General features: G+C 40.5%; 1 protein-coding gene across 2 annotated transcripts in view; it reads left to right on the top strand.

Moving 5' to 3' along the window:
- zmat4a (zinc finger, matrin-type 4a) overlaps nt 1-25,195 on the top strand; it is a 109,900-nt gene that overhangs the window by 7,484 nt on the left and 77,221 nt on the right. Inside the window, exons 1-2 of one of the 2 annotated variants that reach the window (XM_047593084.1) lie at nt 9,436-9,554; nt 13,477-13,578. In XM_047593084.1, coding sequence (XP_047449040.1) covers nt 13,477-13,578 — 102 coding nt within the window. In that variant the 5' untranslated portion in view covers nt 9,436-9,554. Of the gene's footprint in view, nt 1-9,435; nt 9,555-13,476; nt 13,579-25,195 lie in introns of those variants that run through there. The other variant, XM_047593083.1, reaches the window with a different exon arrangement.

Genomic DNA, 25,195 nt, shown 5'->3' with positions numbered 1-25,195 from the left:
TACTTTAAAAGACATATTAAGGACCTGATGGCACTGTTTCTCAAAAAAAGAATGTTCCTAGTACCAAAGGTGATCTATAAAAGATTTTCAGGTTTTGTAAAAATCTCTCCTCTGTTATTTCAGGCTGAATTAAATCTTCTCTAGTCTAGTATTTCATCACCTCATTCATTAGTGAGCCGGTGCAGGTTTCTGTTTCTAGTTGAAGAAGATGTATCTTCATGCCGGCGGGCGGACAAATGATACCATATTCTGTTCAGCACTGTTTCGTATTATGTGGGAGTTTGTAATTCTTACATTTGCCAACTAAGGACCTACATCTGTGGGTGCATGCAGCATTTTAGACCAAGTCGGTAACTTATTTTACCAATAATCTGTTCTTAGTCAGCTACAGAGAATATGATCCAAAGATGCTGGTGCAATCCCACAACATTCACATTAAGGATTCATATCAGGATGTTTTTTTTTTCTTTCTAAATTTTGTTTGAGTTCAGAAGAGACAATGTAATACCTTGAACTATAAAAGGCTGTGTCTCACACAGACTGAAGTGCAGTGAATCTGTTTTAAGGCTGTCTGCCCCTGTTCTTATGTAATCTCTTTCACTAGATCATCCCCACCAGCACATTTCAAGTGCTCCACAGTTGCTGTGAAAATCACTTGACTTAGTTTATCATATATTTTGAATATACTACACCTCCTGGTTTAGGCAGTTGGGATATGACAGAGTGTTTTTCATACCAAAGGATTATCCCTATAAGTATTTTTAAAAAAAGTAGTACAGTGATTGTTTTTTCCAGTCAATAATGATCAATTTATGGAATAATGTCCTTATATGTCCCACTATGAAAATTGAATTTGAATTCTTTTAACGTGAAGTAGCTAGAATAAAACAGTGCAGTGTGGTTGTTAATAGAGGTCTCTGCTGTGATTCAGGTTTAGTAAAAACAGGGTGCACAACATGAAATGGATTGATGAGTGGTGGATGGACAGCACAACACTATTAAGTATTGCAGTGGGGAAGAGAAAAGACAGATATGGCCAGGGTTGGCTGGTTTGTTAGACGAAAACCTGCAAACTACAGGCTGTGAAGGACCAGAGCACCTGCAATATATCATCAGAGTAATCAACACTGTTTATGTTTTCATGCTGTAAAACCTTGGAGATGGATATTTTCCCGGGGAAGGCTTGTTAAATGTCCTGGAAAGTGAAAAGTGTTGTATTTTTGACTTTGTCAGATACGCCCCTACCTACCACCAGTACATGAAACTGAGTCATACTTTCTAAAAGTCACTGTCAAAGTTTTTAGAGTATTGTGAGAAATGTGCAGACTGTGAGCCTTTTTTTTTTTTTTTTTTACAGGACCTCATTATGACTTTTACTGCTTTGAGTGCTTCAGCAGTTCCTTTTGACAGTAGCTCAAAGCCCAGCACTTCTCTCTCAAGCTGATACTCTTAATGTGCTGTGCAGCTATGATTAATTGCCGGTTTTACCACTGGTAATACTGCATATGGAGTGAATGACCAGCTTCTAATTTATGAGTTACCACCGTCAGCCCATGTGGAGTCATCTTTCTCCATTAAACAGGTCTACAATGTATTGGTGAAGGCTACTTTATTTTGTGAAGTGAGGGGCATCTACCGCAGTAGTCTGGGGGTCTGGGTCATTATTTTCATCATTTCATCCACAATGGATCATTTTTTTCTCTTTTTAAAAAATGTTTTAATTTGCCTTCTAAAAATGTCCAAACAGCCAGATTAAGTGCCAGTGGCTCTAGGAATTAAATTCTATGCAATAATTGACCTGGTCAGTTGTTACTGCAGGCTTACAGAATTCCATATTATATAAAACTGTTAAGAAGGAATAAGGATTCATGTTTGAAATTAAAATTTAAAAATAAATATTTAAATGTATTGCCCTGCGTTAGGCTGGCGACTTGTCCAGGGTGTACTCCGCCTCTCGCCCGATGCTAGCTGGGATAGACTCCAGCAACCCCCGCAACCCTAGTGCAGGATTAAGCGGTACGGAAGATGAGATGAGAAGATGAGATTTAAATGTATTATTTTATTTCATTTTAAGAGTTTAAACTAGGCATTTCTTTTCATTTTCAGATTGCATTATCAAAAATGTATTATCAAATTAATTCTTTACAGATGCATACAAATTAAATGAAATTGAATCATGAATTTCTCCTGTTTTAAAACATTCGAGAAGTCGTCTTAAATGCTGATGTTTTTGCAGTTAACTCGCGGTGGTTTCATTATAGAAGAAGATCAAGCATATGAAAGGACTTTCATTTAATTGTATTCACATGCATTTAACTATCATGCATAGACTGTTCACAAATTAAGTGACCTTTGTTTCATTTTCTGAGACTGCAGTTGGAGCACAGGCGTCATAAAAGCCAGAGAAATGTGACAAAAAAACAGCTCATCCGTAAGAAGGGAAAACAATAACATAAGTCAATATCACAGAATGGAACGGCATTTATCAAGCACATCAGTGTTGCGAGTTCTGAAGGAAAATAAATTTCTGGCGGACTGGAAGAAAAGCATAGGACAGGTCACCTCTGCAAAAGAATCCTTTGAGCTGTGAAGAAAAATCGCTAAATAACTGACATCAGTGCCAATCAACAGAGCGGCTGAAGCAGAATTATGGAGGCTACACTGCAGGATGCAGCCATCCTATCTTATGCAGCAAGAAAACAAACTGAGGGGAAAGACTGGAAGAACTCCATGATCCAAACCATTCCAGCTCATCAGTGAAACATGCAGGAGGTCCTGTTGGGCCCTGGGCATGTAGGGCTGCTTCTGGGACTGTTTCACCCCACTTTATTGATGATGGTGGCAGCAGCAGCAGAGTGAATGTAGGAGGTCACACTCCCATTATGTCTGGATTTGTGAAAATCAATGCCTCCGCCCTCATTGGTCAGACCTTTACCCCACAACAGAACGTAGAGTCCTTACACGGTGTCCATCAAGCAAAGCTTTTATCGGGAACAGGAAGGTGTCATGTTGACTCGGTCAGTCACCAGATTTACAGAGTCTTAAGACAGAGCGCTCAACACAACATCAACTAAAGGCGGTTGCTGTGAGAGCCAATCATTTCCAAAGAAGATACTAAAAGTCAAGTTCTGTCAGTAGCTCTTAGATTCGATGTCTTAGACTTGTCACATTTATTTCTTTTGATGTTCATCTGATACGTTATTTTCACACCTAAGAAAAGAAGCTTTAAAATGGCAGCCTTTGTTTAAAATTACCAAACCTATGTGCATATAAATAGATATGAAATGAAAGCAAGGCTAAACTGAGGTTCTACTTTTGTCTCATTCAAATGCCTAAATTAGTGACAGTTGACTATACTGTTGACAGGCCTTTTCAGGACACTGTTGTTTCACATTCACAGGGTGAATGTGAAAAAGGGTGTCAGCCACTTCATCATCACACCCCCTTTTTAAATTTGCCACCCCTTCCTTCTAACGCTGAACACACATTTAGGTTTTGGCACACACAGGGATAGGAAATAACCCAGTGAGCCCAGGAATGTAACACAGTTCATGAAGCAACTGGCGATTTACCGTATGACATCATGTACACCGGCAAGACAAAGCTCTGAGGATGAAGGTCGTTATCCTGGGAAGCTAAATGAGCGTGGTGTCTGAACCGTATGGACGGAGGCAGAAAAGTTAGAAAAAGCTATACTGATCACTAATTACAAAGTCAGAATTAGAAACATAACTTTTTACTAAAGCAAACTAGTAATACAATGCAAGCTGCACTTAAAGTAGCAATGAGTACTCATGATCATATATTACTGGATTACAGTTGAATTGTGATGAACTGTTGAAGCACTTTAACGTTGAGATGAGGCTTATTTTAACTTGCATCTATACCATCGGGTACCTTAATGCTAAGTCATAATTACATTCTTCTCCTCAGGTTGCATATACAGACCATCCATAGCTCAAAACAACAACAATAATGTTACTACTAACTGAATTAATTACATTTTTAAATGAAACTACATTATGGGTCAGGATATCCCTCCCAGAACACACGTAGACCAGGACTATACTTCATTTTCCATTCCTGTTCTGAACTAATAAATATTTTTTTAAATAAAGGGGCATTAAGGGAAGCCTGGCCAAGACAGGAGCATAGGAAATTTGCCACAATTAAGAACTAACAGGAACAACAACACAACGCACAACAACACAAATAAAATACGTGGAAGGATTTACATCAAAAAGAACAAGTGCGATGTGTAGCTGCTCCAAGGTCTCTCACGTGGGTTTTCAAAGATCCAAGGCTGATGAGTCCCTTTAATGTTTTCTGCAGTGAATTCCAAACAGCAGGTACCGAGTACTTAAACATCTAATATATTAGGTGTACTCTTCCAAGACAATATTGACTATTGTTAATAAAGAAAAGGTTACATTACCAACAGATATCAAACTGTCAAAAACAAATGAGAAAATAAAAGTGTGAAAGTTTCTCTTTCTTTGTAAATTAAATTCTGTCACTGTGTGACTGCCCAGTGTTCAGATACCACTAATTCATGGAGCCTGCCTGCAAGGCACTCTGTCTCAAAATCCATACTTTCACTTTCTTCTGTAATGCCTTGCCATTTGTATTCCAGACCACGTATGCCACCATTTCTAATCAATGAGTTAAAAAAATGTGCAGCCATTAGTCTGCTTTGATAACTACAGATGTGATTACGCGTTTACGTGATTATGTTTCGACAGTGTGTAGGCAGGTTACTTTTGCAAATACCTCTGGGGAGAGTCAGCAGCTCCCAGGACTTGCAAGTCAAAAGCAAAAGCTCTGTCTTAGGTGGTGTATAATTTATGAACTTGTTTAACAGTGTTTGTATTAAAGTATTTTCATTGTGAATAATACATGGCCCTCTATCTCCTAAATTCTGTAATGACCAAGTGGGACGTTGGAGTCTGTGGGATGTTACCTGGATTTTGTGTGTGTGTTGTGTTATCTGGGTGTTTACTGTGTGGCCCCATTTTGATGGCATTAGCATTTATTGTATATACATATTTGTACGTTTTATATTTCTTTGTTTAATATCATTATTAAGGGAGACTTGCAAAGTAAGGATGGTCTAAACCACTTCCTACCGTGCATATGACAAATATCTTGAATTTGCAAGTGGAAGGTAAAGGGTATAGTGTTCTAAAGTAATTAAACTCAGGCATGTGCACAATATTTGAACATTCAGAAAATAGTGGTTGTAGGCATGGTGGAGAGGAGGCAAAGATTCAGTTCACTTCCATGCAATTTTAATTCAATAACAAGTTAACAAGCTTTACAGTAATAGCACAGAATTGCAAGAGCAGTATTAGATAAGAAGTTAGAGGACAGGAGCTCGGTGCTGAAGAAAAGAAATTGGAGGAGAGGTGCCCAGTGCATCGTCCCCCACCTGCTTATACCTTTAGCAGCACAAAAAAGTGGTGCTGGATGGTTCAGTCCAGCCCTAACTATAAGATTTATAACATACTGAGTGCTGTGTAGCTCTTCTCAAATCTTATCAATTAACTGACAAACATGAAGCATGTTAATATCATTCAGTTTGTTGGTGACCATCACAAATACAATACGTAAACAGCGATTTCTTGGCGTACTTGATGGCCCAGCACTGCTATAGCGTGTGTGCTGGTCGGTCCAATCGGTGACTGAAAGAAAAAGACAAAAAGTAGTGAAGGAAGGAAGGACGTCTGTTTGGGGTTTTGCCAGAAACCAGCAGGTGACTGAGACAGTAATTAGTGCTGTGGTGGGGGTTGAAAAGGAATCCACGCACTGCATGTGCTTGGGGCAGCATTAAAATGACTCAAACTGTGAACTGTCCCAGATAGATTGAATGACTGGCATTTTGACGTACTCGATGAAAAACCTGTGCCAATGACAAATGTTATAAATTCTTAAGGGCTATGTGCCAAAAACCCCTACACAAAACAATATACCGCAATATGCCACAGGATGTTCATCTTAAAGCTGACATGTCTTGGTTTTACTTCTTTTTTTTTTTTTTTTTGTCAAGACTAAGTCCTTTGCTGAATCTTAATATTTGCTACGCTGTAAGGCCATTACAGCATGTGATTTATATGGGCATATTTCTCAAGTACAGTCTTATCAATCAACCCTACAAGCGCCCAAAGCTTGTCTTAGTTGTGATGCATTACAGGGGATGGCTGCTGCTGCCTAATGTGAAAAAAAGCAGTAAAAATGATAAACAAAGTAATAGTAAAGTATGCACTTAAACTTCGAGCTTTGAGAATTATGATGCCAGCGTGGCCAGAATTGCTCACTACAAAAAATGAACAGTGCAACAGGGGATAAAACTGTTCAAGGCCGGTCCCTGTAAAGGTTTATAAAATGTCTGTTCTTTTTTTTCTTTTCTCCAAGTATTGTTCTGTATACTATATCTCTCTGACAGTTTAAGGATGGAGGGAACAATCTGGGGCCATTCTGCCACAGAAGCTTCTCACTGGAGAGATCTAATGTCTGTGTGTGGGAGAGGCAGCATCACCCCAAGTGGATGCAGTATCATTCCAAATTAAATTAGCTGAAGATGACACAACACGTTTCATAATCCCATTGCTCCGGTTTTATGAGATGATTGCTGTGGGGCAGTGGTTTGAAGAGTAGTAGCTGAGTTTAGAGGTACAACTCCAGGTGTTGTCAGTCAGACAGTTTGGTCTAGATTGAAATGGCTTGATGCATGATCCATGGTCCCACTAGTAGAAATCCAGATATGTGTATTTTATGCCTGTTCATATGTGCAGTTTGCAACAACACTGAAAAAAAACACAGAAAATCCACCATCAAGTGTTCAACTTGACAAACATTCTCCCAATGTTTGCATATCAGTAGTGAGTGGAAGTCCCTGTTTGGTATATTTGTTGTACATGTGGATGGAAATCGAGATAGTGATTAGTTTTATTGACTGATGTTCTTGTTGAAATTATGAGTGGATGGATATAGATTATCATCTACTTTTCAGCATTTTGCATTTTTCAGATTCAGACGATCTATGTTTACCAAGTGGGCGTTTATAAGATAAAAAGTAATCGTCTGCTCAGATATCAGATATTTGCCAGATAACATAATCTGCACAGTCGTTCCTTGGGGTTTGGATTTATACTGTTTGTTTGTTTCTGTCTGAATGATCTGCTTTTCCTTTCATTCACCAACAGTCAAGGTTCTCACCCGAACAGACAAAGCGATGAGCAATAAGGTGAACATAGAATTACAGTCTAAAATGTAAATTTGTATTCAATATATCTGGCCGTCGCTACTTTTTTCTTGAATCAATTCAAGTCTAATTCACAAGGTCCCAATTCAATTTGGCTGGATTTGTTTAGAGATATTTAAGTTTTGAAACATTTTTTCGTAGTAATGAAATAGGTTTAATGTCATTCTTTTAAGGTATTTGTGGTTATACTGTAGTTGGCACATCTAATATATAGTTTTGCTTTAGTCCGTCTGTCCTCATTCAAAATGGTGACACACATCTGCTTTCAGGCCTGACGGTGCTCTCGGAGTTGTAGCGTCTGTCATGCTTTGGAGCAAGATGTCTTAAGGCGATATATGATATTGGTTCTTTAAAATGTAAATGGATTTGAATTGAAAAAACCCGGCCCTAGTATTGAAGACAGAATGTTTGTGTAACGACAGCAGCGGTGCCCCGTTAATGTGATGGTATGATGGTGATCACAATTTATTAACTGTGCTGTCTTTAGCCAAAGAGCCAAGCTCCCGGAAAGGCCAGTATGGATCCAGCTCTTCTGCATGGGCATCCGTCCAGCTTCCCAGCTTAATGTTCTCCCTTCTCCCTTATGAATTACACCTGACCTTTTATAGTTCCAACATCTGCTGGGCACTTGACCTCCTTTTCATCCCTGCCCCCCTTCCCTCTTACTGTTTCATCAACTTTTTTCTATTTGCCCCCGCCCCAAGCCTCAGGCGTCCAGCTCTGTGCGGCCTTTGCTGATTTGCTGGCGCCTCGTCATAGTAACAGACAGATGTTAAACAGTATTGACTAGGTGTGAGAAACATGCTGGCCTCCTGCTAATTGGATCATCAGCGCAAGACGCGCTGCATTTTTCCCCCCATGACGCCTCTGTCCCGCGTTTCTCCTTCGCCAAAGTGGCAATGTGACTTAAGTAATGAGTTCAGGTTCTGTTTGGAGAAAGCCTGGCTGTGATGATGCCGACAACAGCTGCTCTGATCAGATATCGTGGATTAAATTGTGTAGCAAACCCCCGACGGTTTACAGTTGTGATGCCTCCCCTTATCTAATTACTCTTGGTGAAAATTAATATTTTTCTCATTTAGAAGATGGTAAAGCTCTTGCGATTACAGCAGTGCATCTGACAGTGAAATCCATTAGCTTAATGAATTGATCGCCAAGGAGAAGAACATGTTAAATTAGGGAGCAATGGCTGCTCTTTGGAGAGCTGTACGTCACACCCAACAGGACTTTACTGCTTTCTTTCGTGTCCTGCTGACACACAGGGAAAAGTGATGTGGCATGTACGAGCTTAAAAGATGAGAAAATCCTTTATTCTACAGTATTGAACATAACTGTTATAAACAGTTTAGAATAGATGGTCATGTATGTTCTTGATTTTTATATCCATGTCCATAATGGGATCTGGGATCATTTGTTTGAACTAAATATCAATTTAAATTTAGAGAGGAGCACAAAAAGCTGTGTCTTTTACTCAGTTGAACCAAGAGCTAAATATTCAGGGTTGGAGGTTGGGGAGGCACCCTCAGTAATGTGGACACACAAGACTGGTGAAGAAGCCGTTTAACAGGAGATGAAGGCAGGGGGCTGAGCTGAACTGCAACTGTGTCACTGCTAAGCAAAGTCTGATAATGTTAAAGCAATAAGAGTATTTGAGTTGGCTGTGGGGTTCCACATGAGCTGGCCTCTACTGCAGCACAGGTCGAATAATGAGCAGCTGAACAGTGCAAAAGTAAAAGCGATACACTTCCAATATGAGAGAGAGTTCAACCGTAAACCAATCAGAGAACAGACACAAATCAACTGCAATTCCCTTTGGATTACACACCTTGCACAAGAGGTATTTGCATTCAGAGAGATCAGCAAACCACAATTTGACACCTATCAATCTCCTACCAGGAGAAATAATTACAACATCTTAACCGATTATGACCAAAACTGTGATCGTCGATTGGTTTGCATAAAGCAATCGTTAATAAATGACAAATAAAATCCTATAACTTTGCAGAGATAGGTTAGGGTTAAAGTCAATATCCTGACACGGGATGAACTGCAGTAAATGCTTTTTGATCTCCATCATAATGGTGCATTATTGAGAGATACTATGGAAATAAACCACTGTTAATTTATGTTCTTCAGCTGCTGAGATAAGAACGCAAACTTTACAGTGTATGGCGTGGCAACGAGCCCTTCCTCGAGCTCAAGATAAGAGTTGTTTTTGTTCCCAAGCTGCTGCTGCTGCTGCTGCTGCTGCTGATGTTGCTGCCGATGCTTCTGCTTCACAACAAAATTTAAGGTGATTAATCATTCATTTCCAGCATCTGCACACCCTTGCTAAAACAGGCTGCCAACACATGCACTGGCTGATAGAGCTCTCGGAGGCACTCATTTGCGCTGTTTGTCCCTCAGAATCTGAACAGAAAACGAAGCTGCTCTTGGCTGATTACAAGACTAGGGAGGGGTACGACATCGCTGACTTATTCATACTTCATTTCATTTCATTCTATAGCGGTTCGTCCACAGACACCTTGACCTCTGTCATGTATTATCCTTGTCCTGTGAGTGCGGCCGTGGCCTCTGGGCTCTCCTATACCACAGAGCAGAAGGACAGCAGCTTAGAGGCTCAGAGTGCTCCCTGCTGTAAGTCACTGCCGAGGTCGTGTCATGTCTTGGAACAGTGACGTGAATTCTAAAGATGAAACAAAAGTCTGCCACTTGAAGGTCGTCCTGCTATGATAGATAATGTAGTGAATCAGTTCTGCGAGTCACTATATTCAGTTTCAGAATGAGGCTAATGTTTATAGTAAAGGCCCTAACATATATGATATGTACTGGCATGACAGGAAATGTGTTGCTGTTACTACAGTTGTTCACATGAAAACCTAAAGTCTAATAAGATAAGTTCATTTTGCTGGCTTGTTGGCAACTTTTTGGTCTGGTGCTGCAGTTTGTGTACTGCGGGTTTAAGAACAACAGTTTGTGGCTAAAACCACAAACTGTTTCTGGAAAGAGAGTTGATGAAAACAGTGAGCGAGCCAGAAATGTAAAGCTCCAGGACTTGAAACCAAACAGTTAGCTGAAGTTTAGTCTGTGGAGCTGAGGGGAGCTTTAAAGTCAGTGATGATTTTCTTAGGGGTTTCCACTTCAAACAACTCTTTCCTCACAGTCATTTCACCCACTGTTTTACTTCCTATAAAAGGGAAACTTTCCCACGCTCCATATTACAAATATATGTATTTATTCTGTCTTTTGCTTCTGTAATGGAAATTTAGTAATACTCTAAAGCTCATGTAGCTTATTAGTACATTTTGATTAGTTTTCAGATGGTATTCTGTACTTAATGTTCTGGTTGACTAAACTGAATTTTTCATTAGATCAAATTCTTAACAGTTAGCCATGTAGCACCCAACTAGACCAGATCAGATAACCCCACCCCATAGAAATGACACTCCTTGATGGAAGCAGTCATTCCCAGTAGGATACAGCCTGACACACACACAAAACAGGTTAGAAACAACTAAAAAAACATGAAAAACATGAAGAACAGCACAAGGTTTTGACCTGGCCTCCAAATTCCCTCAGTAGGTCCATGTCCATTCTCTGATGACTGTCACAATATTAGGAATGTGGTCATAATATTATGTCTGATTGGTTTGCTGTTATTTTTCAAATCTACTTTATTTTGTGCAAATTGCCATGACTAGATTTGCTGCCAGTCTTATGTTGAAGGAAAGTCTTATGATTTTGAGAAAGAGAGAAACAACAAAAGTTACAACAAATGATGTTTTCTTAATAACTAGGCCACCATGTGGACTTGGCACCTACTTTTTTCTGCCAAAAATATAGCTGACTTACTTACATGTACATACTGTATTTTGTTCCCAACATTTTTGCAGCCTTCAAGACTGCTCATGCACAAAGGGATAAACCCAACAGCGACAGCTCCTCAAGGGGGACACATACGCTGTGTGTGTGCTGCTGCATGTAACCAACGTTAGAGATTCACTTACCTGATCTCTGCCCTCTCTGGATGTTTATGATTTGTGTAAATGGACAAGTTGCTTTTTGGCAAACCTAGACACGTGTCACTGAAATGTAGGTTTTTCAAAGTCCATTGCAACTTCTAAGAAACATGCAGTATGCATGAGCCTTTAAAAACATTGAGTAGTTTTTATTTCCACCAAAAATGATTTACTCTCACAACAGTTTCAGTCTGACACATACACAATCAAATCAATATTAGATGCATCGACAGATCAATAGAGGGGTATAAAATAATTATGTGGAATCAGAAAGGTGTGGTTTCTGTGGAAAGAGGTTGCATTTCTCTCTCTTCCCTTTCCTAAAACGATTCTCATATTTAATGTTTACTGTTCTTGTAGCTTCAGGCTAAAACCACCTGTTGGAACAACATACTCAAGTCATCATTTATTTACTCTTGATCAGGAGATGAGGTGGTAAATATACTCCACATCTTTTTTTTTCCCCGAGTTTTTTTTTTATTTATTTTTTTTAAATAGCCTGCACTTACAGAACCCATGGTTACAGCATGTAACCAACATTAAAGGCACACTTAAGTTCTTGCCCTCCATGGATGGTGGCATCTATAGTTTGTGTACACAGACAAGTTGCTTATGACAAAACATTGTGTGTATCTCGTGCTGAAATCACTTGTGACAAGTGTTACCTCCAAACCTCTCTCCAAATCCACTATGTACCCATTAAATACTATTTAAGAGCATTTAAAAAACACCAGTTTCCACCTAAAATCATTCACTATCATTGTGATACTATCACTATGACGGTTTCCTGAATATACAATTCATTAAAGATTTATTGAAGAAAACAATGTAGAATCAGAAAGTTGTAGTTGCTGCAGAAGGGTTTGCATTTCTCACACTACTAGAAGACTTCTCATGTTTAATATTTACTGTACCTGTGTCTTTGGGCTAAAACAACGTGTTTGAAGTGGCCTCAATCCACTGAAGTCATCATTTATTTACAGTGCATCAGGAGATGATGCAGGAAATATACTTCACAGCTTAAAAGATTTAATATACTTAACTGCATTAAATGATGACACAAGCTCTTACTGATGCACTTAATGTCAAAAATCTGTTGGTGTATCCACACACTGTCAGCTTAATATTATTTAAATAAGTATGGGGTCAGAATCTGAAGTCTCAAACACTTATCCAGAGCAGTTACTATACGTGAAGTCTTATTAAAGGATGCTGCACGTCATCCTCCTTTTGCTTAGCTCTGTGTTTGCGAGGAGTTCAGCAACCATTTGCATGTGAAATACAATAAACCATAACAAAGTACGAGCTTTAGCTTTAATTATTTCATTTGAGTTTTCAAACACTTTGGGGGAAATTTTCTTTTACACGCATGTGAACTCAGTTCTCGTATGTCCTGCTGTTCCTAATGAAGACGTACCTGAGTAAGTGAGGATGAGCTGAGCCCGACTGCTTCCAAATATGAAATGTGAGCCCCTAATGGAAGCTGGGCTGAATTAGTAATAGAAAGCAGAGATGGTTCAGCTGTGGAAATAAAAGCTTCATGCAGCCACGTCTCAGTGAATCCCTTTTCTCTCTTTTTTTTTTTTTTTTCTGCAGCACAAGGCCCAACGTTCCCTTGTATATTTTAATGAATTTCCAGAAAAAACTCAGTCAGCATGATCGTCGTTGTTATTTATTTATCATCGTCAAAAATAATTTCAGCTCCGTGCCCGAAGTTTTAGGGACATGTATAGTATTATATGGATTTTCTCAGTCAATGCTTGCAAAAAGCTGCTCAGCATCTGTCACTAACTCACAGGCTCAAGGTAATGAAATATTGATTAAAAGCAATGGAATGAAATCATTGTTTACTCTATCTCATCTTGTTTGGTTTGTCTCATCTACCTAGTGGGAGAAAGACAGAAAATCTCATTACATTTATGTATAAATACTCATTATTACGAATATTGCTTGGGGAACCATTTGCTTCATCAGCACTTTTTCAGTTGGTGATTTAGTGAGTTGAGACTTTTAAGTCGATTAAATAATAGATTTGATGTTTGAGCATCTTTCAACTCAAGCCATGCATTCTTGCAGGGTTTTCTTTTCCCATTTTGAGCTCAGAGTGGTCAGTATTGTGTGTTCAATTCTTGGTGCACACCTGCCAAATAGTGCACCCAGGTCAGTAACCATATCTGCATTTGTCTCTCTCTCCAGATGAAGTCAACAGAGGTGGACCAAGGGCTTTTCACAGACAGCTACTGCAAAGTGTGCAGCGCTCAGCTCATCTCCGAGTCCCAGAGGGTTGCCCATTATGAGGTGAAGACGCCCACGCACGCTTACCTCACATGACTCAGACACACTACACCACTCTTGTGGCGCTAATGAAAGGCTCTGGGTCACGCTGCTCTGGCTCTGCCTCCAGAGACACTCCACTGATCTATACACCTGAGCCTTTGCAGCCTTGCACATTACCAATATACACGTAGCGCACCTGAGTTTAACCATCTAGTGTTTTTCATTTAGCCCTCAGTGGACAGCAATCCCGGAAATGAAGGAATAATTGCGGAAGAAATTGAGATTTGGCTGTAATTTCCCCATGGTTTCATGCTTCAAGCGATCTTAAGGCATCTTTTCTAAAACCCAGATATTAAAAGGTGCTATGTGTCGTGACACTTGAACCCCAGCAGATTATTGCCATATTCATTTTGACAGCGCAATTACAGTGAACAAGCAAAGCAATCTAAATTGAGGAGACACCGGGCTCTCTCACTTTGTATTGCAAATTGAGGGAGTGTGTAAACAAAGGCGCCGAACATGGCAGCAGATCTGGCCGTGTGAGCAGCCAAAAGTATAAAACACTGTCAGATCAGTCATATTCACGCAAGAACAACCCCAAACACACGCTGAAGGACAGTTACGCAATATGATTAGTTTGTTTTGTGACCGTTTTACCTCAGATGCCATGATGATTTGGGTGCTGTCTCGTCCTAACGTCTGATGGGCTTATTTTGCATTGTGTAACTCTATTGTAATACACAGAGTAAGGGATTACAATTTTTATAATCCTCCTGCTATATATGCAGCCCATGTGCACGCCAACACCTGTCATTTAACTTGAGAAGGTAGAAGCCTCTCAGATCCATCTCCTCAAGGACAGAGTGAGTAAAGCAACCATTTGGTTTCCTTCCCCCCCTGCCTGCCTTGACAGGTAAGGGACATTACCCTCCCTTCAGTGGCTGCCTCTCACTCACTGTCACTGTCAGACCATGTCATGCCTGAGTACTGCTGCCGGACATGTGCAGTAACAGGAGCTGAAAGGACTCATATGAACAATGTGCTTCATGCAATGTTGCTAAGGGATGTCCGCTCATTCTTCTGTCATGCACTGGAGGAAAATAGTTTGAGACCTTGAGTCAGTTTAGCATTTTTATTGATTTTTTTTGTGGTCATGCTGATTCACTGCAAAGGTGAAATCTTATCAATGAGGAATACATATTTATTAAATTGATGCGACAGTGTCACTTTGTCCTAAGGTTTGTATTACTTTGTCTTTGAGACAACTTTTCTCCGTGCGGCTCTTAACAAATCAAACTCGATTTCCTGCAGGGTGTTGTGCTCGCCGTGTGGCTGTGGCGTGCTATTTAAAGGAGCCTTAACAGCGTGCGGGTAACTGGAGAACGGCTTTGTTCTTTAGGGCGTTGCAGGAGACACGAAGTGGCTGTACCATTACAAATCAAATATTAATTTTGTTATTGTGTGGTAAATGCTGAATACAGCACTCGGCCTGTTGCCTCCTGGAGATGGAGCGTATTTGGATTCTCTTTTAGCTCAGTTAGGGTCTAATGCTTCGTGACATGTTTGGGTCATGGTGACGACGGCAAGAACAAAAAAAAAAAGGCAGACAGGGAAAAAAGGATGCGTATACTTAACTTTAAGATTGGGAAATTTACACTTAAGAAGATGTGCTTTGTCTTATTTGCAGAGATGGGTCTATAATTATTCATTTTGGGATGTGTTTGAAGATTTAGTCTTTAAAGAGTTGAGAATCCGGCTGAGTAATAACTGAGTCTTGAGCGTGATATATTTTTGTTCAGTGGTAACTGAATGGAGGTGAATGACGTCCAGCAAGTGGCCACTGATGACTTGCATCTCAGTTTTGTGTGAGAATTTAGCTCCAGATGTGTGGACAAAACGAAGAAAACACTTGAGTCATGATAAGGACAGAAGTTAAAGATCTTTGTATGCTTCAGGCAAAGTGGTTGCACGATTGTGTACCCTTGTCTGAAAGCAGTGTCTCAGAGAGCTGCACACGACAGTTTTTGTAACTTTTTCCAAAAGTGTGTGCAATCCTCAACCCTGTCTTGGTGTCTGGGCTCTGACCTTGACGCTCCCCGGCAAGCTCAGCTCAGCAGAGACAGGTGTGGGGCCATAATAATTTCCTCCGTGGAGAAAGGTGGATTCAGAGGTGCCAGCGGGGCTTATGTATGCTCCAAGTGTCAGAATAGCTTTACAGCGAGCAGTGTGCCTTTCTACTGTAGGCTTTAGATTCTTTTGTACAGTTCAGGTCTGCTAAAATGACGAATATCAGATATGTGTAATTGAATGCAGGCAAGAGAAGGCTTTGAGAGAATCCAGTCTTTCTGAAAAGTAATACAGTACGCAATCAAATGAATAATTTTAAAGAAATATAAAGAATGCTTCCAACCAAACTGAGTTTTAAAGTTTTAAAGCCTAGGTCCATAATCCCCGTCCAGATAAAACCCTTTAGACAGACTGGTCATCTGACTCACACTAATGTGGGGATCTCTGATCAAGCCGACGTCGCATTGAATTCCGCGCATTGCTTTTAATCGAATTTTAAAGTCAAAAAGTTAAAGCAGTCTTGAGGTGAAAGTAGAGACAGGAAATGTAATTGATCTTTAAACCTCCCTTTCAAACACATCAAAGCCAGAGCTCCTCTGCACGGCGGATCAGAGCGGCCTCTGGTTCTCAGTTCAAAGACTCGTGTGGCTCATTTTAATTTATGCATCTGTCTCTTTGCATGTGTACCGGTGTAGTGCACTGCTGCCTCTCTTGACAGGCTGCCCTGCTGCAGACGCTGCAGGAGAGCCACTTAAAAAACACCGCCCTCTTACTTCACAGAGAAACTAGAATGGGAGTGACCCGGGAGTGCTCATTAGAGGTGTGGAAGTAGTAGTGTATGTGTGCTGTTAGCATACTAATTTCAAAGAATTGCTTTCAAAGACATATATTGTTCTCCGGTTGTTCAACTTCTGTTTCTCTTAGCCACACCAGCTGAAGCTTTATCAGTACTGATAAAAGTGATTACTGCCAGCTAAGGAGTTTATCTGCTTGGTTTTTAGTTCAAGAGCGTTGTGTTTCAGGTTTGGCTGGTCTCACGGTCCTAAGGCCCATATTTTCTGGCAGTACAACAACAAGAACAAGCAGTGCTAGGAACATATGATGATTTCCTGACCCGCCCTTTGAGCTCAGCTGCCTGATTGTAGTGCTCCTTGCATAGTGGTAGGTTTATTGAGGAAGGTTTTGTGCTCAGGACAGACATCTGAGAATAAGAGATGAATTATTAAAATGTCTTGTTAAACACTCCAAGGCATTTAAATCGGCATAAAAAATAAGGCTCACCGTGGTTAACGCAATAATGCTGCTCATTTAGAAATGAATACACATGTTTTCCCAGTATCTTTTGTTTACAGCTGCTGTGCGCTGCTTCTCCTTGAGTTCATTAAGTCCCTGCAGCCCTCTGAATGTAGAAAGACAGAGATTTGCTCTAGCATCCACTCTGTTTACCTTCATTTGAAGATGAAGTAAACTGGTCTGGAATAGGATCTCTTCCCTTCTTTACAAAGTGAAAACACCCCAACATGTCAGGTTGTAATAGACTGGCGACTTGTCCAGGGTGCCCTCGCCCCACCCTCCACCCCCTCACCCCCTCACCCCACGGCCCTCCAGAGGACAAGTGTATGCAGAAAATTAATAAATGAATGTACATGTATGTGGTGGGATTTGTCAACACTTGAAGAAAAAAACACTGAATTCACATGTTCACATTACAATCTAATACACTTCAACATGTACTCTGGGAAATATTTGACTCTTTATTTGCTAGTGGCTCGACTACCTTTCTAAAACTATCTGATTGCTCATTTTTACCTATTATTTGAAAGTAAAGTTAATGAAAGTGCTAAGACCTGATCAACATTGTAAAATCGAAAAAAGAAAATAAATAAGAGCTGATGGATGCTAAAAGCCATGTAGTGGATCATTAGCCACAGCTCTTTTCACATCAGGCGTACGCATGTGATAACAGAGAAATATTGGTCGTCTTTATGGGATTGCTTGGCTTAAAAATGCATGGCTTTCGTTAATAAACAACAGAAACACTTCATGCAGTAAGCCAGTATGTGATGTAGTTAGATAGCGTAGATAGTTTATCCATCTGCTGTATGTGTCTAACATGCACACATGCACAGGGCAATGCATGTGCTCATACTCCGTGGCTGTCAATAATGTGCATGACCAAACCCAGACAAGGCCAACTTTGTAACTAAATGGGAGACCAAATGTTTTGTATAACCTGGGAGTGAAACAGGTCATGGAGGAATTTAAGCTCTAGTTATACATAATTCAAGATTTTATACTTTAAATTTTCAGTGTACTGTGTAAAGTTGAGGTTGAGTGAAGGAAGAAAACTGGATAAAGTGGAACTTATAAATGTCATTGTTATCTGATTAAGACACGCTGCAGCTCTGGCATGGGTCAGGCTTGGGTTGTTAAGTACCTTATACTTTCGTAGATTGAGTGGGGCTCATTGCCTCTAAAAGCAGGTCCAGTTAGTTTGACCCCACCTTTTAGGGTTCTTTTTTTTCATATAGTGGAGAGAGTATTTCCACCGCAAGCAGTCTACATCTCACAGCAGACAACCTATAGCACAGTTTGATCCATCTAAAGTGCTGCTCATTTCAGCTTGAATAACCTCATTCCAATATCCGGGCACAATATCTGTCAGCTGGTATTTCTCAGCACTGGGGAGTCTTTTAGTAAAATGCCACCACACTAAAGCAAAGAGGCAGCGTGTTTGACTTTTTCTGTGCAATCTGCACCAAGCCCACATTATGTATTTCAATGCACTGAGATGTGATTCTCCTCACAGCACGGAGCATGATCATTATCCCGGGGACTTGCTGAGAAGCAGCGGCCACAGTGACGGTAACAGTAGTTAGCATTTGGCTGACTTGTACTGTTCTGACTGCTGTGCTCTTTGTCCACCTCATGTCTTGGCTAATTGGTTTCCATTATCTCGGATGCATTGCAAAATGAGTTTGCCTATCAACGTTTTCTGTGCGAGTTTGTTGGAGCTGCTGCTGACCGTACAGCAATTGTCTCGGTTGGTTTGGATGAGGAGGAGAGGGGTCCTGGAGTTGAGCAGATATACAGTGTAACCTCTTTAAATATGACTGCACCACTACATCCTTCAAACCATTACCCAGCTGTTGTTTTTACGTTTAGTTGCACCAGTGTCTGGCTAAACAGATGCTTAGTTGGTCTGCAGTAGTGTTACATTAACCTATGAGATTGGTTTCCAACTAAATGTTAGGTGACTGTGATTGAGAGGACACATGGCATCTGCAACCTTTTTGTACAACCCAGGGACTTTTTTCACTATATGGTAAAAGCTTGTATTTTTGAATTGTGGATTACTTATTAGATAAAACATCACCTCGTCTTATTTCTCACAAGTTGTTGTGTTACAGTGAATCCTACACAACTGCAGCATCTTGATGAAACAATGCATTTCCAGCTGGGGACCCGTGTTGCATGGCAACATGGCCTCTTACCCTGTGTCTACTATCTCACTCTTCACTGTTCAGTATCAAATAAAGACAAAGAGAACCGGAAAAAAATAAATGAAAATAAGCATGGGTCTCATATCAAATAGCATTTGCTTTCAGATTTTCAAATAAACCCCTCACAATAACAGAATCAGTGCCATTTGCTTGTTGTTTGTGAAACTGTTTAATTTTACCTCTTCTGAGCTTTACAGGGTGTTTAAAAGAAACTGTCTGGTGACAGAGCAAATAACTCAGTGATAAATGTACTGTGTGATTAGGATTCTGAGGGATTATGAGCTGAAAAGATTGACATCATTAATTTTACGAAAAAAGGCTGCATGCTTTGTTTTTCTGTTTGTTTAAATGGATTCAGGACATACTGTTCAATGCTGAGACGGCCCAGAAAGTGGACAAACAAACCCTCCCCCCGCCACCCTCCCCCGTGTGAATCGTGCAGAATCTTGATTATAAATAGTTGGATTGGTTCAATGTTCAAATAAAGGTCATATATTGTTAATATGGTATGAATAACGGCATCAGGGTAGATTAGACAAAATGTCATTGTTGTCCATGTGGCATGATTGTACTGTCATATGCTGTAAGTATGACACAACCACCCTCGTCCTGAATGTTGTGTGAACTCTATCCCCACATATAGCGCTAAGATCAGGCTGTGGAATATGCATGAAGCTGTAGATGTGCAGAAGAGACCTCTGGGCCAAATGACTGCGCCCGGCTCTGCTGATATTATCTGCCCTCAAGGAATCTCGCATGGCTCTCTCTCATCCCAGTTCCCAGCTCTACAACACACATGGTATTTGTGATCATCATAGTGTGAGGCCTCTATGTGCCATTCAGGGTGAATGCACACTAAGCTGCATGACTCTCGCCACATTTGATCCTTTTCTTATCAGAATGGGTCGTATCCTCACTGGAGACTTGCACACAGATTGATGATTTAACTCTTTTTACAGTGATGCATGAGAGAAGAATTGGGGTTAAACGTGGGTGGGGTGGGGGGTGGTGGGGGGGGGGGGGGAGACATAAAGATAAAGGGCACATTTAAATGGCAAAGTGGAGCTAAGGTCAAAGTAGGAATAGAAAGGGCAGTGTTTTTTTCAAAAAAATAAACAAATAAATAAAAATATATATATATCCATCCATTTATGAGCATGGCATTTATGATGCTGGAAGGTCAGCAAGCAGCCTGACGAGCATAGGATGCCTTGGTAACTACAGAGTTACACCAGAAGTCATTTTTATGCTTCTGTGCTTAAAACGCTGCACTTACCATGGTTATAGGTCATCGTATCTGTTATTATTTGAGGACAAACTTCATTGGAGAGAACTGGAGAATAGGAGAACCAGGCACCAGTGGCATTTTTCGAAGGTGGCACATTCATTGAAGAGGTTCATGGTAGGCTTCTTTTGTGTTGCATTATATGTTGTACTTCAGAACTTCTAGAGGAGGTTTAGTAACATGAAGGCTGTTATGTACTCTACAATTTACCCTTTTGATCAGTGAAACAGTGAAATTTCCTCAGATTTCTCCTGGTAAAGTCTGGGAGGAAGACTCGGAAACACCAACATATCCAAAGTGTCTAGAATTCCAGGTTATTCTTTTATCGTTTTTATCCAGGTTAGGGAGTTCATCTTGAAAAGTGAAACTAAAAGTCACACAAAATTGAGAGAGCTTCAAAACTGCTCTTCAGGAAACTGAGGGGTGATTTCATGGAGTTTCCATATGTGCTATCAGCCCTTGGTCTGGAACCAAGTGTCAGAGTGACCAGCCGGCAGATTAACTATTTGGATCAGCAAGCTCTGTCATTACATGAGCATGGGGTAGAGATATCCTCACAATAACTACACGATCACACAATCACTCCCACGTAAACGGTGCCTGATGCGTTACATGCTGTATGAGCTGTATAAATATAGTCCCACATTTTAAATGCACGTCAAGTAAGTGATTATCTGCCTCCTCTGCCTCGATTCATCCCAAGGTGACCTCACAAGGCCTTCTGCTCAACATTTTTATAAATCCTGAGCCGTTACACCTCCGTCCGCTCAATTGAATGTGGGTGTATAGGAGTGTGTGTCAACTATTGACGAGCTAATCTGCATTTTCCATGCCTGCTCTGTTTGACCTTTACAAATATTGATTTTCGAGGGAGAGGATTAATGAAGCGCAGTAGCTCAGTACGAGTAGTAGTTGTTTTCCTCTGGTTCCGTTGTGTCACTCCACACAGATGCAGAGGAAAGGAAATATCTCTATACTTTTAAAGACAAAGCTTTCACCTTTCAAGCAATCACTTTTCACATGCTTACATCCTTTGAGCCGTGCTTGGTCCTGGCTGCAATCTGTCACACACAGGTCAGTGTGTTTGTCAGATAAAGAAAGAAATAATAGCTGTGATTCCTGTTTAATTACTTAGCATGCGTCATTAACACACTGGTGACGTTTGCTAATAGTTGCAGCAGGTCGGTCGGAGAGTTTCTAGACCCTCTTGTCGGTGACTGGAAGAGTGATGTCCACCCTGCAACCATCCATCATCCCCTGTCATTTTCACAGGCGTTGAAGTTAATGGGATGGAAATATTAGCCATTTCTAGTGCCGACAGTACATAATCTACTGCAGTAAATGAGACTGAATCATCACGGTGCCGGCTGATAATCGAAGAGGCTGAAAAGTGCTGTTCCTCTGAGCTTTGTGTTTGATCAGTGGAAAACATGATCAACAGTAAAGCTGCTTTGCCTCATTATTATATTATTATATACTTTCTTATTAAAGTAAAAAAAACAAAAAAGTGACCTCATGAATTTGTCTCCATGCCAAGTCACATTAACACGCACACAAGAGGAAGAGGAATGTAATAAGTGCTTCCAAACATGCTGGCATAATGCAAAGTGTCCCAAAGCTTCCCATGTAAGCAAAAACAGCACCGCTGAGAAGCTTAGTCCTTTTTATTTAGCTCGCTCTAATGCAACGCCGTTTACTCAGTTTAATTATGAGCCTGTCTCACTGGGAAACAGTGGAGAGAAGGAGGGGTTATTAATAGAAATTGTCCTAAGAGATCAGTTGTTAGTCTGTCCCTTAAAAACAGACACAGAGAGAAAGAGCGAAAGATAAACAAGTTCAAAAAGAGCCCACGATATTTCTGACATGGAGATGATTACTCCATGCAGCACGTCAGATTAAGAGACCGTGAGATTCACATTCCGCTCATGCTTAGACTGAATTCTTTCATGGTTTCGCCATGACTCAGTTCATAATCCCAGGCGTGATTTTGATTTCAATATGAATCCCCCCCTCCCCCTTCCCACATTACCCCCCTCACGTGTGCTTCCAGCCCTACGAGGCACAAATTAAAAACAACGAGCCAGATTCCCGAACACTGTGCATCTCGCCGCCGGTGGCGAAAATGGTTTTGTTGTGTGCCGTGATAATTTTGTGTACCACAGCTGCCGTGACGCTGGTGCAGTGCGGTGATACAGAGGATGTAGTGCACCGTGCGCATTTGAGTTATGACTGTTATAGCTCACTGCAATTATGGGGGTTCTTACAACACTATTTTTGGATGACTTTTATTACATCCTCTTAAACGCTAATGAACAAAACATGCACTAATACTTTAAACACTAATCTATTCCTTTAGCAAACCACAAAGCATTTGACCGAGTAATAGCATTAGCTCGATTCCAATTTCTTGAAGCAAGATCACTCTCAACCAGAATGTTGTCCTCTTAGCATCTTGCTAACGTTATAGTTAATGCCCGCATTTGGAACATAAATGATTTCATTGAAGGGTGTAGCTTTGTACGCAAAAACGGTTCTGTTCTGACTTGCAGGCCTAAATTTGAACCTTATACGATTTCCTCCTTGTTGCATTAAGGTTAGGGCACCTTTTGCTGCCACCATTCCTGGTGTCCAGCAACACTTGGAATGGTGAATAGAAAATTTTCAAGAAATGTCCAGTGTGGTGACTTCGAAGGGCTTAGAGCTATTTGACAAAGTCCTCACTTTTCCTGTAGGATAACCCGTGAAGAGAAAAGATTTTTCTGAAACTGGGTCATGTTGGTGCTTAACAGCTCAAAGATCAAACTGTGTATATATACAAAAGTAAAGTGGAGTTTGTCTAAGCGAAAGTGATTCTTTATCTAAAACTCCTCTGGGAATGTAGTACAAGTATCTTATCCACCTCTCAATCCTAATCGTTATTATATGTTATGGGCTTTGATTGAGCTCTATTTTGGAGGTTTTTGATGGATTGTTTTTATCCGCTGCTGTACTGTGTAAGAATCAGGCAGAACCGATTTTTACTGCAGCGCTCCCATGCCATTTTTATCAGTAACTTTCATGAAAAATCAGCTTGAAATCCACTGATGGAGGGGAGAACAAAAGCTTTCAAAGCTCTCGGGAATGGGAAGGAGATATAATATTAGGACCTGTCAAAAAGAAAATCAGTGGAGTGAACAGTGGTCGGGCTTAGCGCAGCGACAGTGTGCCTGAATCTGCCACGATATCATTACATATTTACACTTTGCATTTGTTTCTGACTCTACAATGTTCCTTCTTAAATTTGCCGTGGCTTCCGTGTCATGTTACACCTGCACATGTGTATCATCCATACACTGACAGGTTGTCCTGTTTCTGAAACCTGTTTCTACGATGCATCGAATTAGCTGTATTTGTGCTTTCTAACGGAGGAAGCTGCACAAAGCTGACGGCCCTGTTCTCTTTGATCTCCGAGGGTTTTGTTCATGGTCGATACCATGTTTTTAGTGGAAGTTCAGAATTGACTGCGTGGCCTACTTTGGTGACAGTAATCAGCAGTCTCGGGGTTTGTTCCCTGCATTGTGCACTGATCTTTGCTCAACAATCCTCCGCCTGCTGCCAGGAAGCGTTTAGTTTGTGTATGATGATGCTAATCAGCATCCAGCATGCTTCCTTAATCAGGAAAGGGTTAAAGGAAAAAAAACAAAAAAACACCCGATAATGATTAATTCCAAACACAATGAAGTGCTGTGTCTGCTTTTAATTCACATCAGACTGTCAGCAGTGAAGAATGAAGTTGCTTTATGTCCTGATAACAAATTGAAGCCTTGCTGTGATTTATGGTCTGATTGCAATTTCTCGTGTTGATAGGAGCGGGCTGAAGTGATGTTTATTTCCAGCAGTGGATCGGATGGCAGGTATTAGAGTGACAAATGCAACGAGACAGGGGAAATGATTTGAAATGAGAAGTTAGTGCACATATATTCAACTTCTCCCAATGCTACTGATGCGCGTTGTGCTGATGGATAGGTCTATTCCAAGTGCAGTTTGGCAGGACCATGAATGCTCCTGTACCCAGCCACTTCCATTACTCCTGCACCATTTTTCATTTCACGTTCACAGGCACCTTACAGATTCATCCTTCAGAGTGAAAAGCCATCAGGTCCAGTGTCCTTTCTGTGTGTTTTTTCCAAATTGGCTATAAAACCATGTTGAGCTTGAAGACGGCATCAACCCTTTAAGTGTTTCCTTCTGTTTACTTGCTCTGTGCCATCACTCCCCAGAAATGAGAGGATAAAAATGATAAAAAGCTCCAGAAGTCACCATCCCCGGTGTTTAGACCACAGTTAATATTTTACCAACGTATGGAGACATTGCTCTTTCAGAGCAGCTACAAACAAGATTTGAGGATCTAACCAGTCATTTTTCAAGTGTTTCACATGAATGCAGCAGTATGAAGGTCAGCAAAGTTTCAGCTCAGATTCTTTTAGCTGCAGAATTAAACTGGTGTCTAAGCTGTTACAGCGTGTAAGCGTGAATAATGATTAAGTCTAATGAAATTGGTGCATATTATGCACATTTAAACATCCACAGGCATGCAGCAAGATTAACAAATAATTAGGAGATGTTTTAGTTTTGTCAAACATGTGCTGTCACTCTACAGTAATTATGACATTTATTTTCAAGCTGCTTTGGTCCAGATTGACTAAAATGAGAAACCAGCTTAGCAAGTGTCCTACACTTCCTTGGATGATTATTATTTGTCATCTTGACAGCTGACAGAGTAGATTTTGCTAAATGCTTTAAT

Source organism: Mugil cephalus, chromosome 8 (assembly GCF_022458985.1).
Source record: "Mugil cephalus isolate CIBA_MC_2020 chromosome 8, CIBA_Mcephalus_1.1, whole genome shotgun sequence".
Lineage (NCBI taxonomy): Eukaryota > Metazoa > Chordata > Actinopteri > Mugiliformes > Mugilidae > Mugil > Mugil cephalus.
This window is presented reverse-complemented; position numbering and strand designations above follow the sequence as displayed.